This window comes from Barbatula barbatula, assembly GCF_947034865.1.
Source record: "Barbatula barbatula genome assembly, chromosome: 8".
Taxonomy (NCBI): domain Eukaryota; kingdom Metazoa; phylum Chordata; class Actinopteri; order Cypriniformes; family Nemacheilidae; genus Barbatula; species Barbatula barbatula.
The window spans coordinates 3,863,895-3,884,309 of record NC_136771.1 but is presented as its reverse complement, the minus strand read 5'-3'; the positions used below and the strand labels follow the sequence as shown (position 1 = coordinate 3,884,309).

At 36.3% G+C, this 20,415-nt stretch overlaps 2 protein-coding genes across 3 annotated transcripts; both read right to left on the bottom strand.

The window, feature by feature from the left end:
- Positions 1-340: 340 nt before the first annotated feature.
- Positions 341-9,657, bottom strand: LOC306897664 (protein NLRC3-like). Its single transcript, XM_079462603.1, has 6 exons — positions 9,252-9,657; positions 6,940-6,987; positions 4,982-6,785; positions 4,330-4,503; positions 3,039-3,212; positions 341-1,342 (listed from the first exon to the last, which is right to left on the bottom strand). The coding sequence occupies exons 1-6, from the start codon at positions 9,382-9,384 to the stop codon at positions 1,153-1,155; spliced, it is 2,523 nt and encodes an 840-aa protein (XP_079318729.1). The 5' UTR covers positions 9,385-9,657; the 3' UTR covers positions 341-1,152.
- A 1,558-nt stretch (positions 9,658-11,215) lies between these two features.
- Positions 11,216-19,498, bottom strand: LOC306897663 (NLR family CARD domain-containing protein 3-like). 2 transcript variants are annotated; one of them, XM_079462601.1, is made up of 10 exons: positions 19,447-19,498; positions 19,143-19,197; positions 17,914-18,024; positions 17,557-17,598; positions 14,194-16,030; positions 13,884-14,057; positions 13,427-13,600; positions 12,668-12,841; positions 12,223-12,396; positions 11,216-12,049 (listed from the first exon to the last, which is right to left on the bottom strand). In XM_079462601.1, exons 2-10 carry the CDS (start codon positions 19,171-19,173, stop codon positions 11,857-11,859), a joined length of 2,910 nt encoding a protein of 969 aa, XP_079318727.1. In that variant the 5' UTR covers positions 19,174-19,197; positions 19,447-19,498; the 3' UTR covers positions 11,216-11,856. The 2 variants fall into 2 exon arrangements, with proteins under 2 accessions (XP_079318727.1, XP_079318728.1); XM_079462602.1 differs by having other exon boundaries at positions 19,143-19,194.
- Positions 19,499-20,415: the final 917 nt, after the last annotated feature.

Below are 20,415 nucleotides of genomic sequence, written 5' to 3'. Positions count from 1 at the left end.
TAGTTAAACACAATACAATACTTTTGGCGAAATGAAGTTTTACTTTGAATCCACTCTTGTCCACGTGTTTGTATGAGGGTTTGTGTGAGTTTCTCAAAATGTGTGAATCCGCTGGTGTTCCCCCAGATGGCGCCAGGAGGCCACAGTGTTATAACATTTCATGACAATATATCATACATGAGGAGCTCTATATGAGGCACACAAGGGGTCTCACACTGATTTAAGGAACATAACATATAAATGTGTCCTTGTGCATTAGTTCTTCTCTTTGAATTCAAATGTGTTTTACAGCAGGTGTTTGGTGTCTCAAATATCCTACAGAATAAAAACATACATCCGTCTAAATAAGTTATTTATAGTTTTTATAGAAATTGAGTTTTTAATAAAAAAGGAAAAAGAAAGCGAGATAGGAATCATCATCACTCAACAAACAACAGTAGATGAAAACTGTGCACCACAATATAAACACAATGAATATTTGGAGAATTGTTCATTATTACCTTTCACTAAATAATGATGTTATGTTAAGGAAATCATATTCTCTCTGTTTTAGATATTCTCTTTAAATAAATAATGTATGTATCAGGCCAAATGATCTTTCTGTTGAAAATGTTACATTAAATGTGTTACCTTCTGTTTTTGGAAAAGAGTTCAATCATTGTTCATTTTTTCTGTTTATTATCATGTCACCTGAATTCCACTTTTGCTCGCATTACGCTTGGATGCAAGATCCACACGGTCCACCGACTGTATATCTTTATGCATGGTTTGCACATTTTATATATCATACATAGGCCTACCAATACACTGTAAATGTAGACGTATATCTGTGAAGAGTAACTCGTCTCAATTGGTTACATGTTGAGAGAGAGATCTGCTGGGAAACAAGTTGCTTTTCAGATGTAGTGAAGTACAGACCGCTGTTCAGCATCTACCTGCACGACAGACAAGTGTTTCACAAGAGTTTGGTCCAGAGACTTTGTTTGAGCTCTAAAGCCCAATACAGAACTGAATGAGAGGTCAGTTAGATTAGGGGAGGAGCAGAATGAGGAGAAATGACATCAGAATTGTTGCAGAAGAGAGGTAGATGGCAAGTTCCTTCATGATCATTTCACAATGTAAAAAAACCTCCCAATGTCAGGACCTGTGAATTTAACCTCGTACATTGAGTTTCTCCAGTCTGTAGTTTGGATCTTCCAGTATATCAGAGAGCAGCTTCTTTCCTCTATCTCCAGCATGATTGTAGCTCAGATCCAGTTCTCTTATGTGTGAGGGGTTTGACTTCAGAGCTGAAGCCAGATACGAACAACCTTCCTCCTCTATCACCTCACAGTATGCTAATCTACAAACACACAGAAACAGTGAAGGTGAGATGATCTGATGACCAAAACGTCTTTTAGTGCCCGAAATTGTGACCCATCCTGTGATTTCCCAGCTTAAGTCGCTGAGTTTCAAGAAGTTTTTATAGCAATACAAATTACAATAATATGCAATTGGTGTCTATTGCTGTAAATGACACATCGCAACACAATCTTCAAGATATAGTATTCAAACTATTTTTATGTACATGATAAATTCAGAAATTATTGATTTTATTGACACTACATATTATTATTTACACTGTAATTTTTTTTAGATTTTCCATGTAAAATATAAGTTGTTAATGAGTTCTTTAACTGATTTATTTATGCATTTTTAAAATACGGTAAAACCCTAACCGTAAACCGTAGAAAATCCATGTCATTTTACAGATAGATATTTATTTTACAGTTTATTTCTGATCCCCTAGAAAATCTCAGTTTTTTTAGCAAGATTTTATTTTTCACATTTAATTTAGAATTTTTGAATAACATGGAAATTTGCGGTCATTCTCTGTAATTTTAAAACAAAAACTGAAAACAATTGATTATATATCCTTATATCCTATAATTTTACAGGAAACAACTTATTTTACGTTATATTCTGTTGCTCCATCTGACAGAAAATTTAAGTTTTTCTTACGTCATATTTTTTACAGTACAGGTAAAAAAATCCCAAACATTAATTTTGATTGTCTCTTTAATTATTTTAGTCTCAATAACACCTGATGAATCTTGTTTCATTAGTTTCAGAAACTACTTTTTAACCATTATTAAATTAAAAGAGACCATAATATTAAATCGCACAGGCAAAAATTAGGCCAGTGTGGTGCAAGGTAAGAAACTTGTGTCTTAAACCACTTACTTCTGTCTGTGCAAATATTTTCCAAAATAATCTGCCAAAGTAAGTATTGCAAACTAGGCTACCGAGTGGCTCGACTTCAGTAAATGAACTTTGACACGGCATGAAGCTTATCCTTGGCTAAGTCTGACAGGGAATTGTATTTCTTTACATTTTATATTACTAATAAAATGATACAAATCGTTTTTGTAATTGAACTGGTTATTGTTGCTAAAATCAAGCTTATCGTCCATTTGTTTCAATGTTTTTATATCACTCAAAATGTGAGAATCTCAGCTTTAATGTGATATGTGGCATATAGACAAGGAAAAAAATCCTTCAGCTTTAAATAAGGGCTTGTCTTTAAATTGGATTTTCTCAAAAACTTAATTTCTCGTATGCAATTTTTTATGAAAAACTTCTGAGACAAAATACAACGTTATAAATAACAATATGTTTTTATGTTAAAAATATAAAATTGCACATTACTTTGATATTTCACTTCCAAAAATCCCTGCTGATATTTACTTTTTATTTCACAGACTCTTTTTTTTGTCAGCAGGACGTTGACGGCTTGTCATTTATTAAATTAATTTAATAAATCAATATGAATACATGACATTACACAGATGATCAGTTTGTTTGTTTGTTTCATTCATTCTTAAGGTCATTCCAGGATCTCAGGCTATTCATGGCGACACAGATCATCAAAAGTTTCCAGATTTAGGGCAGATAACTTAAAATTCTTAGAAACTGTTTTAAGAAACTATAAACCTTCATAATTTATGACCTCAGTTAGAGATGTGCATTACGTTATTACACACAGATCAGTTAAATACCTCAGTATCTTCAGTTTACAGTTTGGGTTCTTCAGTCCATCAGAGATCAGCTTCACTCCTGAACCCCGTAGATTATTGTAACTCATGTCCAGTTCTCTCAGAGGAGAGTTTGATGACTGTAGAGCTGATGATACACTTTCACAGCACTTAGCAATGAGATTACAGTATATCAATCTAAACAGAGAATAGAAACAAAGTGTCTGTGTGAGGAACATATTCTCTTTTGGCTTTTGTTGTCTGTTTTTCAGTTGATGGTCAGAATTGTCACATTTCTTTAAGAGAAGATCTCAACAATCTCACAAACTGAGCTCAGATAAAGTCTGCAATCACAAATCAACACTATTGAAGATTTTAAAATGAACTCAAACATTTCTCATCAATGAATCAAAAACAGATTATTTCAGATAATCTACATTCATTTTAAACAGTACCTTCATACAATTCAACAATTGCTTTGTTTGTATCTGTTTCTATTTCTATTGCAGATTACTTGTGTAAATTTTTTCTTTATGCTTAATGTGTTTTGGCACTGCTCCTCTGCACGGATGAATCTGATCGTATGGGTTGACAGTAGTCACTGTACCATGATCACACGCATCATCATGACAGTATGAAGTACGTCCTACAAATTATACAAAGTTAAACTAAAGTAATTTTTATCAACATTTGGCAGACGATTCTATCCAAAACTGACTTACATTGTATGGTACTATATGTTTGTTTTTGACTATGTTCAATCCCCTGGGATCTAACCCATGATCTTGGCATTGCTGGCGCCACTGAGCCACAGGAAAGCTAATTTGAACAGATGTGACCCAATGAAAATACAAAAGCTTTTAAATAAATCACACAACACACGTTTTTTAACCTCTTCATAAGAAATCACATCTCAGTGTCAGTCTTCAGTCCTTTTGAACTTCTCGCCGTTTCTCAAAATCCCTGCTGATATTTACTTGTTTATTTCACAGACTCTGTCACTTTGTCTTGTTGACAGCAGGACATTGATGGCTTGTTTTATGTTTTTTGACTAAGTGATTCCTCAGATGTAATCAGAAAACAAATTTAATAAATCAATATGAATACATGACATTACACAGATGATCAGTTTGTTTGTTTAATTCATTCTTAACGTCATTCCAGCATCTCAGGCTATTCATGGCGACACAGATCATCAAACGTTTCCAGATTCTTAAAATTCTTAGAAACTGTATCAAGAAACTATAAACCTTCATAATTTGTGACCTCATTTAGAGATGTGCATTATATTTTTACACACAGATCAGTTAAATACCTCAGTATCTCCAGTCTACAGTTTGGGTTCTTCAGTCCATCAGAGATCAGCTTCACTCCTGAACCCCGTAGATTATTGTAACTCATGTCCAGTTCTCTCAGAGGAGAGTTTGATGACTGTAGAGCTGATGATACACTTTCACAGCACTCAGCAGTGAGATCACAGTGGCTCAATCTAAACAGAGAACAGAAACAAAGTGTCTGTGTGAGGAACATATTCTCTTTTGGCTTTTTTGTCTATTTTTCATTTGATGGTCAGAATTGTCACATTTCTTTAAGAGAAGATCTCAACAATCTCACAAACTGAGCTCAGATAAAGTCTGCAATCACAAATCAACACTATTGAAGATTTTATATGAACTCAAACATTTCTCATCAAATGAATCAAAAACAGATTATTTCAGATAATCTACATTCATTTTACACATTACCTTCATACAACTCAACAATAGCTTTTTTTGTTTCTGTTTCTATTTCTATTGCAGATCCAATATGCAAGTAGTTCATGAGATGCAGGTGTGCAGACACCCACAAGTCAGAATTTGAACGCCCTCGTGTTGAGAGGTGTGGAGGCAGATATATATACAAAATATTGCAACTGCTTGGTATGAATTAAACCAAATCCAATATGCTGTTTATTAAAAAAGACTCACATGGCTTTTCTGCAGCATCTCAAAGCTGGGATTAGTCTCATGTAGTTTGCAGGTGATGTGTTGTATGTCCTTATGTTGAACTCATCCATCACCTCCTCTGACATCAGCAGTATGTAAGTCAATACTGAACACATTGAAGCTGAGAGTTCTCTTTCTGAACCTCTGCCTGAACTCCGGTATCTCTGGATTTCCTCATGTAATGATTTATCTTTAAGCTCAAGTAGGCAGTAATACAGGTTGACTGAAGATTCAGCTGAGATGTTGTGGTTTAGTAATTGTTTAATGTGTTCTTGAACTTTTGCGATGCTCTCTGTTCTGCTCTTTATTTTACTGAACAATCCATTCAACAGTTTCTGATTGGATTCCAGAGAAATGCCTAGAAGAAACCTCAAGAAAAGATCTAAATGTCCTCTCTCACTCCGCATTGCTTTATGAACAGCATTGTTGAGTAATTCATGCAAAGTTATTTTTTTCAGGGTCTTTTTAAGGAAGATCTGAAATGGTTGAATATGGTTGAAGAAAAATTCAAGCTCCTTCAGGTTCTTGTTCATGAAATTGAGGAACACATGTAGTGCAGCGAGGAACTCTTGAACGCTCAGATGCACAAAGCAGAAAACCTTCACCTCATGAAGTCCAGCTTCTTTCCTAAAGATCTCGGTGAGCATTCCTGTGGATTCAGTCAAGTCTTCACTCACATCAATACCACACTTTTTCAGTTCCTCCTCATAAAACATTGTGTTTTCATTCTTTAGTTGTTCAAAAGCTAGCTTGGCCAATTTTAAAACCATTGATTTATTTGAATCCAACAACCTAGTATAATTTCTTTTAACTTTTGTGTTCTTCATGTTCATCTGTATCAGCAGGAAATGGATGTACATTTCAGTGAGTGTTGTGGGAATGTCATCTGTGTTGTTCTCAATGAGAGTTTTCAGAAGAACAATAGCTGTGATCCAACAGAACACAGGAATGTGACACATGATGTAGAGACTACGAGACGTCTTGATGTGTGAGATAATTCTGGAAGCCTGAGACTCATCTTTGATTCTCTTTCTGAAGTATTCTTCCTTCTGCTGGTCAGTGAATCCTCGCACCTCTGTGAATAAACCTACATACTCTGAAGGGATTTGATTGGCTGCTGCTGGTCGTGAGGTCACCCAGACAAGAGCTGATGGAAGCAGATGACCTCTGACCAAATTTGTGAACATTTCATCCACAGTTGATTTTTCATCAACATCAGTCACCATTTCACTTTCAAAATTGAAAGGCAGTCGACTCTCATCAAGTCCATCAAAGATAAATGCAAGATTACACTTCTTATATACATTTATTTTATCAATCTCTTTCAACTCAGGATAAAATTTACTCAGAAACTGATGTAGACTTTGGTCATGTTTAATCAAATTAATTGCCCGGAATGGAAGCAGGAACATGGCGTCTATATCCTGATTGGCGTTTCCTTCAGCCCAGTCCAGAATGAACTTGTGCACGGAGACGGTTTTTCCAATGCCAGCGATGCCTTTGGTCAATACAATCTTTTTCTTTGTTGTGTTTTGTCTCAATGAACTGAAGATATCATTGCAGTTGATTGGTCTGTCCTGTTGTGTTTTGCTTTTAAAAGCTTCATCAATCTGTAGAATCTCATGTTCTTCATTCACTCCTTTAATATCTCCCTCTGTGATGAAGAGCTCTGTGTAAACATCCTTGAGATAAGCTTCATCTTCATTTTTGACATTAGAAATATGCTTTGCCTTGTCCTTCATGTTAGATTTGTGACTTTTCAAAAAAGCTTGCAGCAATAAATCATCTGTTAAAGGAACAGAGAAAAGATGAAGGAGCACAACCATTTAAAAATCAGTATTTCCTGGTTTGTGTAGTTCAATGTATGATCTTTTTATTTAGTTTAATTATACCCAGTGCCAAAATAATTTATCAGATAGCTGTAAAGACGGCTGATGCACCTTGTATTTCTGTGTGTTTTCCAGCAGTCTCTGAGGATTCTTGTTGCTCTGTGAAGAGGAAAGGAGAATACAGAATGGATTACAATATAAAATAATGAGGGAGAGATGGTTGCGAAGCGTTAATAATTCAAATAATTTGGATAACAAGTTGTTTCAGGTTATAACAATAATATTTTTGGTACATTTTTAAAGTGGAGGGATACTTCACCCACAAATGTAATCTGCATTTACTCACCGCGAGTTGTTCCAAATCTGTATACATTTATTTCTTCTGATGAACACAGATATTAAGAAGAATGCTTGAATCCAGGCAGATTTGGCCCCCCATTGACTCCCATAGTAAATACAATGGTAGTCAAAAGTGGCCCAAACTGTTCGGTGTCCTACATTCTTCAAAATATTTTCTTTTGTGTTCAACAAAACAACTACATATTTGTCCTTCTATGGTAGTCAGTGGGGGGCCAGCAGGGGCGTAGCATATATAGAAACAGGGGATTCTATCCCCGTACTATTTTTGACCCACTGCCTTTATTTCAGCCCGTGTTCAGTTGTTTGTTACATAGATTTGAATCACTTTTGAATTAACATTCGGCCGATCACAAGCTGAATCATATCGCGGGAGCGTCTGCCAGGGCCTTCAAATCTACTGATGGGAGTTGTGCTCGTTATTTCCTTTATTCACTTCTTTGCTGTTTTGGCAGTTTGGGGGTAGCCTAAATTCGCCCCGGAAAAGCAGAGGACAATTCCTTACGTCCTTTTCTCAAGCAAACACTGTAAGTATGTGTTATGTTGCGAAAACAGGAATCACCCGATCAAATTTACACATGATGATTTGAAATTATGCGAACAATGCGAAGTGACAAGAACAAGGCATGCGACGCGTCACATCATGCAGAGTGTGTTTTAAATGATCTCTTTGTTCTTGTAAAGCTCTTAGTCGCTTTGGAAGAAAACATCTACTAAATTAGTAAATGCATAACTGATTATTGGGTTCTTTAACCGGCCTATAGGAAAGGCAGGCTGTCACGTCACTCACTGACAGAGAGAAGGGAGGTGTCACGATCATCAGCTGGAGTGCCCATGAACTCCAGTAGAGGGCACTCCACTCAGGACTCTGGCATTTTGTATCCATTCCCACAACTCCATTTCCCATAATCCCATGCTAACCGCCACCAGTTGTTCCCCATTACCACTCCGCTATATATACTGTGTTCGGACTCTCAATCATTGCAAAGTCTTGTTTAACCAGGCTGATATTTCCGAGTGGGTCCCTGTATTTAGTCGTCTGTGTATTACCGTGGACTTTTGATATTGACTGCGATTCTCTGCTGCCTGCCCCGACCTCTGCTTGTGACTGTTGATGATTTTGGATATCCCCTAACATACCTTACGCCCCTTTGACCATTCTCTTAATAAATACTGCATTTGGATCTGAACGTCTCTGACTCCACGTTACAGGAGGACAGTAACTTGACCTCTCCAGAATGTATACAGGTTAGATTTGACTATTGAGGAGGAAGTGTTTTCATTGTGACTACTTCTCAATATTTTGCAATATTTATATATATTTATTTTATGTTCAAATTGTTAAATAAAATTGGTTATATGGTAAAGGCAGTGTGTTCCAATAACTATGGTAGACTATTTGCTATCAAGGCATTTTCCCAAAATTTCTACTAGGGTGTTCTAAAATGCCAACTGTTATCCCTTCTTTCCCGCGACTCTTAAAAAAATGTTATATCTACAGGAGCAAATAATTAGCATTTCATTTGTAAATATTGCATTGTGTGCATCATGTGAATGTTTGGCTGAAAAATGTAATCTTTAATCTAGATTTAAACTGGTGAGTGTGTGTCTGACCCCAAAAGAGTATCAGGAAGGCTATTGCAGAGTTTAGGTGTTATATACAGTATGAGAATGCACTACCCCTTAAGTGGATTTAGTTATCATTGGTGCTATCAAAAGTCCGGAGTTTTGTGATCTTAAATAGCGTTATGGGTTGTAGCATGATGAAACACAAACATGTATATACATGCACATAAATAATAACGTGAAAAAGATACAAACACCATTACTGAGAATAAATGATTGTTATTGTCGAGGTATTAAAAACAGAGCTCATAAAGGAACATTATATAATCGCTACGGCAGTTTGACAGCAGACATGTCTGACGGGCAGACACAAAGTTTTGTTTTTCTTTTTGTTTGCATTATTTGTACAACATCATGGTGAGAAGCTGATATCACTCATTTACTGGTAATAAAATACTGTGGACTTATCTTTATGACTCAGAAACACTTCTTCACATTACCTGCAGGCTTTGAGATGTAGTTGAAGTTTAGTGCTGATATGATGTTTCCAGTAAGTACCGGAGCATTTAAAGTTGCACTTCTATCAGCTTTCATCTCAACATTGAGTCCCGCACTAGAAGAAGAGCTCTCCATCTGGACTGCAGAAAATTGTATTATATTCAAAGAGAATTATTTGCTTGAGAATCTTCTTTATGTTCCTTTTACTTGTTTACTGACTGAAATTGGTCCTTCTGGTAAAACAAATTTAAATGAATCTCTAGAAACAATCTACTTTAATATAGTTCAGTAACGTTGTTGTTATATTTACTAAGCATAACAAATGTAGGTATTTGTGGATCTTTCTCCTGTCATGTTGAACAGAGCAACTAAAATTCCTTTCACTTTGCTTTCATATACTAAGGCTGTGGGTGTGTTATCTCAGAAAACACCAGGAAAACAACAGAAACTGGTTTTTCGGGATCTACACACTGTTTCTAAACTGATTGGGTTGTCTTAACTGAAAACTGCTTGCACTAACATGAAATACAGCAGTGTCAAGAATGTGATATTTCATTTGATATTTCACTGGCTCAAGACAAAGAGTCGAGTTAATATTTACATTTTCTCTTCTGTTAAGTTAAAACAAGAGACAAAAACTGTTGAAATATAGCCCTGACCCCAAAAGAGTACCAGGAAGGCTATTGCAGAGTTTATGTGTTATATTTTATATATGTTATAAGCTTTCCTGTAGCTTATACAGGTATTGCCTTAACAACACAAGGTTGTGGGTTCGATCCCAGGGGATTGCAGATACCTATGTAAAATGTATAGGATAATGCAATGTAAATAGCTTTAATAAAAGCGTCTGCCAAATGCATATACAGTATGAGAATGCACTACCCCTTTGGTGGATTTTGTTATCCTTAGTGCTATCAAAAGTCCAGAGATTTGTGATCTTAAAGAGCGTGATGAATTGTAGCATGATGAAACACATACATGTATATACATGCACATACATAGTAATGTGGGGTGTAGCATGATAGACGCTCTGTTTGATAAGCAGGAGCTTAACTGTTTAAGGCTTTGTAAGTGATGCCTCCTGCTCAGTGACTCTTACTACCACCATTCTGCTTTCAAAACCCTAGATAGACATAGGTACAGCGCAAAGCGTTCGCGCACAAAAGATCATGGGAGATTACCCCAAAATGAAATATTTAAAAACAGAGTTGTTATTTGGTTTTTGTTTTTGCGCATACAATAAAACGGAAAAACGAAATATCGGCTGTATTTTTCTTTTTCCGGTTGTTCTATTGAGTGGAATAATCAAATGATCAGATGATACACGGACCTTCTTTGTCTGTATTGTTTGTCCTCTTGCCTGTCTGTCTTGGTCCGCTGAGCTGTTTCTCCCTTGGGCTGCCAGGGGCTGTCCCTTGGGGCAGGGGTACTGTCATGATCCTGTCCTTGACAGGAGATTTCCAGTTCTTTGGACAGAATTGTGACAGTACCATGCATTTTGTGTTTGTTATGTTATGTGTGGAGACACGTGGCCTTTGTTTGGACTTTGCGCAGCGTGTCCTGCAGACTTTTCTCTTGGCCCTGCCCACTTGTTTACCTGTTAGTTTCTCTTTAGTGTTTCATTCCCCTCACCTGCCCCATGTAATCTGCCCCTCACCTGCCCAATTGTGTACCCCCGTTCGATTCCCTTGTCCCTACCTTGCCTTGAGTGGATTATTCCTAGTGCTTCAATTTGGACTTTGTTTTGCCCCTTGAGGCACGTTTTATATTAATCTCCTGATTAGTGTTCTTGTTTGCCCCATCTCGAGCTTATTATTAAAAAAATATATTTTTGACAAACTTGGCTGTCTGCACTTGGGTTCTGTCTGAGGTTCATTACAGTTTGTGTCATATAAAAATAATTATGCCTATAGAAAGTCCTCGTAAACCACACATGCAAATGAAAACTTGACAATAAAAACTTAGATTTTTTCAAAAGTTTATTTAGTACAAACAAAACAATAAAGATCATCACCATTACCTTAACAAACAAGAGTAAATGGAAACCGTGCACCATAATAAAAATAAGGTAATATATATATAATAATATTTGGAGCCATTATTTATCATTACCTTTCACTAAAAAATTACTTCATTATAATTAGTTGAAAAAGTATTTCTTAAAGGTAAGTAAACTACATTAAGATGTAGTGAAGTACACACTACCATTTAGCATCTACTTGCCCAACAGCCCAGCGTTTCACAGCGCTGGGCTGTTGTTATTATGTTTCGCTTCTGTTGAAACTAGTTGCTTTGTATTAGCACTGATTGTATTATTGCTCCTGTATGACATATTGATTATTGCTCCCTGAACTCTTTATAAGTCGCTTTGGATAAAAGCATCTTCTAAATGACTAAATGTAAATGTTCACAAGAGTTTGGTCCCGAGACTCTAAGCTTTAAGTTGAACCCCTCCCCAATACAGAACTGACTTTAATGAGTTTAGTTATATTAAAGACGAATGAGGAGAAATGGCAATAGAATTGTTGCACAAGGAAGGTACTGTAAGTTCCTTTAATGATAATGTCAGCATCTTTAAGGACCTCTCACATGTCAGGGCTTTGGCGCTTACTCAAAACCGCACAACTTGAGTTTCTCCAGTCTGCAGTCTGGATCTTCCAGTAGATCACAGAGCAGCTTCTTTCCTGCAGCACCTGGATGATTGAGGCTCAGATCCAGTTCTCTTATGTGTGAGGGGTTTGACTTCACAGCTGAAGCCAAACAAGAACAGCCTTCCTCTGTCACCTTACAGTAAGACAATCTACAAAACACACATAAACAGTGACGGTGAGATGATTTTAACATCGTTAAGTGTTCTAAATGAGATAGATTTGACTGCTGACTACAGTGGATTATCTAAACATTTTTGCATTTGAAAGACCAATTTTTTACTAAAATCTGTTTACTCTTGGCACACATAGATCAGTTAAATACCTCAATATCTCCAGTTTACAGTTTGTGTTCTTCAGTCCATCAGAAATCAGCTTCACTCCTGAATCCTGTAGGTTATTAAAACTCATGTCCAGTTCTCTCAGGGGTGAGTTTGATGATTGTAGAGCTGATGATACACTTTTACAGCACTCAGCAGTGAGTTTACAGTCTGAAAATCTAAACAGAAAACCGCGTCAGTGTAAACAGTGTGGCATTATTGTTTAATAAAAGTATTTTTGGCAAACCTGGCTGTCTGCATTTGGGTTCTGTCTGAGGTTCATGACAGTTTGTCTCATATAAAATAATTACGTCTATAGAAAAAGGATGCAGCCACCCAATGCCTGCATCCCAATACACATACTATCGGTCCCAAACTTTAAAAAAAATCTAATTTGTATTAGCGTGTCCCAACTTGTGGTGTGTTGAAATAAGTCTTTTTCTGGAATACCTTAGTATCTGCAGTCTACAGTTTGGGCTCTTCAGTCCATCAGAGATCAGCTTCACTCCTGAATCCTGTAGATTATTGTAACTCATGTCCAGTTCTCTCAGAGGAGAGTTTGATGACTGTAGAGCTGATGATACACTTTCACAGCACTCAGCAGAGAGATTACAGGCTCTCAATCTAAACAGAGAACAGAAACAAAGTGTCTGTGTCAGGGGACAATATGCCAATGCCAACTGCATGATTTGAGAGTGTATTTTAATGCAGTATTTTACTGTCACTTCCATTTGAGGTGTTAACATTGGCGACATCGGGGTAATTGGCAAAAAACTACCTGTGCCAATCGTTTTTTTGCTGTTTATGAAAGAAAAGCTTTTTACGTGTTTCCATGACCTTACGAGGTATTAGTTTATTGAAAGGATGGTTCACCCAAGAAATTATTTCTGTCATGATTTACATACCCTGTAGTTGTTCCAAACCTGTATATATTTCTTGGTTCAGTTAAACACAAAGAAAGATATTTGAAATAATGTTCTGAGGCACCATTGACTAGCAAAGTAGGAAAATGTTAAACGCCGCAAGATCGCATCTATTCACATCGCTGCATTGGCTTTTTATCTAATTAACTTGGGCAACGTTTTTGTTTTGGGTTTGGTGTTAACACAGCATAACAGCGTGTAAGCTCAAAATTAACAATGTTATCCTAATAAATTTAAAGTTATAGTTATCTGAGTTATTTGAATGCCGCTTTACTGCCCAACATACTTGAGTTTCTCCAGTTTGCAATGTGAATCTTTCAGTAGATCAGAGATTTGCCTCAGTCCTGAGACTCCTGGACTATTGTAGCTCAGATCCAGTTCTCTTATGTGTGAGGGGTTTGACCTCAGAGTTGAGGCCAGATACGAACAGCCTTCCTCCGTCACCATACAGTCAGACAACCTACAACAGATCAGCAGTGAAGTTGAGGTGATCAGTGACATTAGAATGAATAGCATACAAGTTCTCAACACTCAAACACCTGATACTGTTAGTGCCCTGTATGAGACCAGACATTTAGTGCCCTGAGAAGGTGATCTAGATATAAATACCAGATAACAATTATACTGTACTGGGCACTGTATTAACTCAGTTGTGGCGAACCCAACAAACCCTGACCTCAACATCATGAGGTCCACATGTAGATTAGTCTTTTCTTATTGTCATACATTGATGTGTTAAATACCTCAGTGTCTCCAGTTTGCAGGTTTGGCTCTTCAGTTCTTCAGAGATTAGCTTCACTCCTGAATCCTGCAGATTATTGTGACTCATGTCCAGTTCTATCAGAAGAGAGTTTGATGATTGTAGAGCTGATGCTACACTTTCACAGCACTCTTCAGTGAGATTACAGCCGGACAATCTAAACAGAGAAAAGAAAAAGGGCGTCAGTGTGAGATGGTGAACAGAACAGATAGGAGTGCACATAGGGTTCAATTTCTGTATGTGGAAACGTTGTCCAAATGTCAAGTAAATAATGATTCAATGAAATCACTCACATGGCTTTTCTGCAGCATCTCAAAGCTGGGATTAGTCTCATGTAGTTTGCAGGTGATGTGTTGTATGTCCTTATGTTGAACTCATCCATCACCTCCTCTGATATCAGCCGTAAGTAGGTCAACACTGAACACATTGAAGCTGAGAGTTCTCTTTCTGAATTTCTGCCTGAACTCCGGTATCTCTGGATTTCCTCGTGTAATGATTTATCTTTAAGCTCAAGTAGGCAGTAATACAGGTTGACTGAAGATTCAGCTGAGATGTTGTGGTTTAGTAATTGTTTAATGTGTTCTTGAACTTTTGCGATGCTCTCTGTTCTGCTCTTTATTTTACTAAACAGACCATTTAGAAGTTTCTGATTGGATTCCAGAGAAAGGCCCAGAAGAAACCTTAGAAAGAGGTTTAAATGTCCTGTCTCACTCTGGATTGCTTTACCAACAGCATTGTTTAGTAAATTGTGCAAATCAAGTTTTTTGGTGGCCATTCTAAGCAACATTCGAAGTTCACGTTGGTCTCTTTTCTCAAAGAAAGGCTTTTCAAAAAAGAACTGAAGTGCCTCCAGGTTCTTGTTCATGAAATTGAGGAACACATGTAGCGCAGCAAGGAACTCTTGAATGCTCAGATGCACGAAGCAGAAAGCCTTCACCTCATGAAGTCCAGCTTCTTTCCTAAAGATCTCTGTGAGCATTCCTGTGGACTCAGTCAAGTCTTCACTCACATCAATACCACACTTTTTCAGTTCCTCCTCATCGAACACAGTTTTTTCTTCCTTTAGTTGTTCAAAGGCAAGCTTGGCCAATTTGACAACCATTGTTTTATCTGAATCCAACAACTTTGTGTAGTTTCTTTCAACTTTTGCGTCTTGTTTCCTGTTCTTCATGTTCATCTGTATCAGAAAGAAGTGGATGTACATTTCAGTGAGTGTTGTGGGAATGTCATCTGTGTTGTTCTCAAGAGTTTTCAGAAGAACAATAACCATGATCCAACAGAACATAGGAATGTGACACATGATGTAGAGACTACGAGACGTCTTGATGTGTGAGATAATTCTGGAAGCCTGAGACTCATCTTTGATTCTCTTTCTGAAGTATTCTTCCTTCTGCTGGTCAGTGAATCCTTGTACCTCTGTGATCAAATCTACGTACTCTGAAGGGATTTGATTGGCTGCTGCTGGTCGTGAGGTCACCCAGACAAGAGCTGATGGAAGCAGATGACCTTTGATGAGACTTGTGAACATTTCATCCACAGTTGATTTTTCATCGACATCAGTCACCATTTCACTTTCAAAATTGAAAGGCAGTCGACTCTCATCAAGTCCATCAAAGATAAATGCAAGATGACACTTCTTATATAAATTAGTTGTTTCCAATTTTTTCAGTTCAGGATAAAATTTACTCAGAAACTGATGCATACTGATCTTTTCTTCTTTAATCAAATTGATTTCTCGGAATGGAAGCAGGAACATGGCGTCTATATCCTGATTGGCGTTTCCTTCAGCCCAGTCCAGAATGAACTTGTGCACAGAGACGGTTTTACCAATGCCAGTGATGCCTTTAGTCAGAACAATCTTTCTCTTTGTCGTGTTTTGTCCCAATGAACTGAAGATATCATTGCAGTTAATTTGTCTCTCCTGTTGTTTTTTGCTCTTGAAAGCTTCATTAATCTGTAGACTTTCATGTTCTTCATTCACTCCTTTAATATCTCCCTCTGTGAAAATGAGCTCTACGTAAATATCCTTGAGATGTGTCTTTTCTTTTTTTTGGACATCACAAATATGCTCTGCCTTTTCCTTCATTTTAGATTTGTGACTTTTCAAAAACTCTTGCAGCATTAAATCGCCTGAAAATTAGAGATTAAAGCATTTTTATCAACAGTATTAACTGGTACAGGTATTTAAAAAATTATACTGTTAAAAGAAACACTGGCTGTATGGTTTTAAATTGAGATCAGTGGTTCACAACCTGGATAAGTTTTGAGTAAATTTGATTTCAAAGGTAGTACCGCTGTAACCCTGCCCCTTTGCCCAAAGTGATGCCCAAAGCCCTTTTCACGAACTGTCGAATGTGGGAATCCCTCCCTGGAAAGGCGTTTGCCAACCAGCCAGAATGTGAGCGCGAAACGTGGTCGCGCAATGGGCGTAACGCAAATGCTGTTTTGAGGGAATGCTGCCTTGAACTCAGAATAAGCACAAGTCTCTATCTTCTGATGAGTTCAGAGTGCGCATAAAGAGAGTGGCGTATAAATAAATGGCCTTTCCATATATTTCTTGAACATGGCTGTTTAAAGTTGTTGACAATTATTACATCGATGTAATTTTACAGGCAAAATGACACCACAGAGTCAAAAACTGCTCTCCTTAAATTTGCACAATAATGTGGTTTTGATGTTCCGCTTACTCATAATCAGGGTTTTTGCAGGTTTCAAGTCAATTTTAAGATTGTTTTAAGCACATTGAGAATTACATTTAAGACCTACTTCACTAGTAAAAACGCACACCCATATTCCTAGTTAAAAAAAATCTTGCATATTAAACAATAAGCTTGAAAAATTTTGCTCAGCCATAAATATAAATAAACAATTGTCAAACGAATATCCTATTGGTCCAGAACGACTAACCCTAGTAATAGTAGGTTTAAAATGACGGACAAAACGAATCTTTAGCAAGAAAATATGTCATTATGGTTATCAGTTTGTAAATCATCACAAATGCGGGAGTGTGTACTATGTGTGGCTTAAGTCATTCACAAACCAATGGGCGGGACTAAAAAAGTAGTGAGGAGGCAGTGTCCAACCTATCAACCTATCACCTGTCAAAAACAGGACCTGGAGTTTATTGGGCCTGGTGTCAATAAAAATGGTCATTTCAGTAACAAGGACGACTTCAGTTCTGACACTTACAATACGTTCCTTTGAAAACAAAGGTGTCATTAATTAAGAAACAAATTTTTAAGACTTTTAAAGGCCTAAAATGTTTAAATTCATTAAGACCCTGTGGAAACCCTAATAATACAGCAACTTTTTAAAGTAAATCTGGTAGAATAATCCTATTGTAATAATGCCATAACACACTAAAAGTTGTAATGGTCTTAATACAAAACGCTAATTATAATATATTAATTTTTTCTTATACATATTAAACTATATAAAATTGAGGAAACATTGACTGAATGGGACCGCAAAGGGACCAGATCTTTAAATGGGTTTACAGGATGGGCGTGATGTGAGAACCACTGGTTTCGATAAAAGGGTTTCATGCCATGCATCATTTTTCCATCCCCATGTTAACAGGTTAGACCAGTCACACAGTATGCAAAGTTAATACACCCAAGGTCAAAATCAGTCACACCAATGTAATGAAAGCATACCGTCTGAGTGATTTCCTGTCTTCTCTATGGATTCTTGTCGCTCTGTGAAGAGAAAATTAGAGTATTTCAGATAGGCCTACACATTGTTGTCATAATGTGTCTGTCTCGCAAGTCTTTAAAAACATGTAGCTTTTTAAAGGTTGTTTACTGATTTTCAACTATCTGACATAGTTCGCATAGTTTTTCTGAAATAAAAAGGATGTTTTTGCTTATAACCAAGAGATTGAACACAAAAAGGTTCTTAAATTTTATTTCAGACAAAATCACTGTGAGAAGCTGATCACTTTTATTTAATGGTAAATAATCGTTTCAAATAACTAATTTAAGGAAGAAACATTTCTTCACATGTATCATTACCTGTAGGGGGCATGACGTAGCTGATGTGTATTGGACCTGCTATGGTGTTTCCAGTAAGTACAGGAGCGTTTAAAGTTGCATTTCTGTCAGCTTTCATGTCAACATTGGTTCCTGTATGAGAAGAAGAGCTGTAAAACTGGACTGGAGCATCTTGCACTGAAGAAATGAGATAAATAGTACTGATGCGAGATATTCGATTTTTGTCGTTATCTGATATGCCGATATTTTTCAAGTCATTTTAGCCAATACCAAAATACTTAACTGAATGACCGTTATAAAACAGCACATAACAATGTCCCTGGTGTCCAGGGCTTTGAGAGTAGAGAGATAACACCTACACATAATCAATGCGTCTTTTTGTCCGTAAAGCATATCGGCAAAATATTTAATATCAACAAATGCTGTTATTTAATATCGACAAAAGCCAATATTGCGATTATTATTTTTTGTATTTTTAACATCTGGTCTTAAATGGCATTTAAATCTGGGACGGACAATATAACAATTTCAATAGTTATCGATGGCACACCTTTATCAGCATTGACTACACACAGTACTCCGTAAGATTTTTAGAAACTTCGGTTTCATGTGTTGTCGTGTAGACGGTGAAACTGGAGATTTGGCATATGATGTTGTAATGTGTTCCACTATCTCCTGTTTTTTCAGACTACAGGCTTATGATTGGCAAACAAGGTTTCATGTTAAGGTTATATCGCCACCTGGTGGTTTGACATGCTTTTGACAGCCCTATATATTGTATATCGTGTGGGCACATTTTTTTTAAATGAAATAGGAAATAATAATGCTTCATTATGTTAGGTCTTTATACACATCTGAAGACAAAGTTATGTATATTATATTGCATTTCTGTCTCCTTAATATTACATATTGCACCTTTAAATCATCAATAGATTTAATAAATTAGTAGCATATATACCTCTCGATGTTTTAAAAATTTGAATATTAAAATAATATTTTTCTTTTTCTATTAAGCAGATCTAACTGAAATATTTATTTGTTCAAGGTTTAATTGTTTTGCGGAATGAATCTATGCATTACTAAAGCATTTGACAGTAATACAGTTAAAATGTGAAAATGTAGTAAAAACGTTTAATTAACTGATCTAAAATTATTGTTAATAATTATCTATATCGAATGATAAATAACATAGTTTAATAGATATGTTTTTAGCTGTTTCAATGTCTTTAAATTGTGTTCTTGAAACTCACCGAATGCTTCCTGAGGCTCAGCAGATGCCATCGTCCTTCACTCTCTCACTGACTGCTGGACATACATCAGATTTGAAACAGCTGCATGTTAATATGATGATCTCTGCATCTCTGCACTATTTTCTAATGCACAGATATATATAGATTCCTCTCATTTAAATCCCAGGCTTTAAAGAAAATAATTTGTGACTCATTTACGAATTGAAAAAATATAGGCACAAAACTAAAGTGATTTTGTATCAATATTCAACAGAATAGTCAACAATACTGGTCCGTTTTATTGATTTAATATTTACTAACTTACATTTAGTGATGAAGGCGTTTGGGGATGTTTCTCCTGTCTTGATGAACAGAGTAAATAAAATTCTTTTCATTCTGCATTTATATACAAAGACTGTGGGTGTGTTTCTCGTGAGAATTTCCAGTGAACTCATTAGAAAAATAACAACGTGTCAACGTAAATAAACAAAATCCTGACATTTTACTATGAAAGCACACAAGTGAATAATCGAGAAATGTCTGTGTGTCTAAAGCCTGTTGAACAGAAAAGGCAATGGAAATACCTTAAAAGTTGGTGTGATTTAGATAAACTGTCTACTTTAAATTAATCCTTTGTGCATGAAAAGATTTTGAAAGTGCTGTTATTATATTGTGTGCAGTTGCTTTACATGACTGTTTATGAGCAGTGAATGGATTGATGCTCTATCAATTGACACTACTCATTTGCAGAAGCAGTCACAGAGAGAAACAGCAGACACATTTTTTTAGAGAAAGGTATTTTGCAATGTCAAAAAATAATGTTTCATCATTATTTTAACTTGTTTGTTTATATATATAACACAATAATATGTGTTATGCAGTAATTATATCCATTTATAGTCATTTAGATGATACATCAGATAATATCATAATATCTTGTTTTGGGTCTGAGAATGCATATCGCTCACTAAAAATAATACAGAATATAAAAATATATATACATAAAATATATAAGGTGCAGATGGTTATGATATGATTTGGACTAATGACATGGAGTAAAACGAATGGTTTACTTCTACATGTTGTCATTTGTCTCTTTTCCAGGTCTTGAAAAACCAGTTTCTGCCTAAACTGGAATCTTTTATACGAAACAAAAACAAACCAAGGATGCAAACTCAATGGTGAAAAGACACGCAAAAGGTGACTAGGCATGAGCACACAAGACCCCCACATCACCCTCCTTCCCCCCCAAGTGCATGACTTTAGTATTAAACTTATCATGCAAAGATATTTT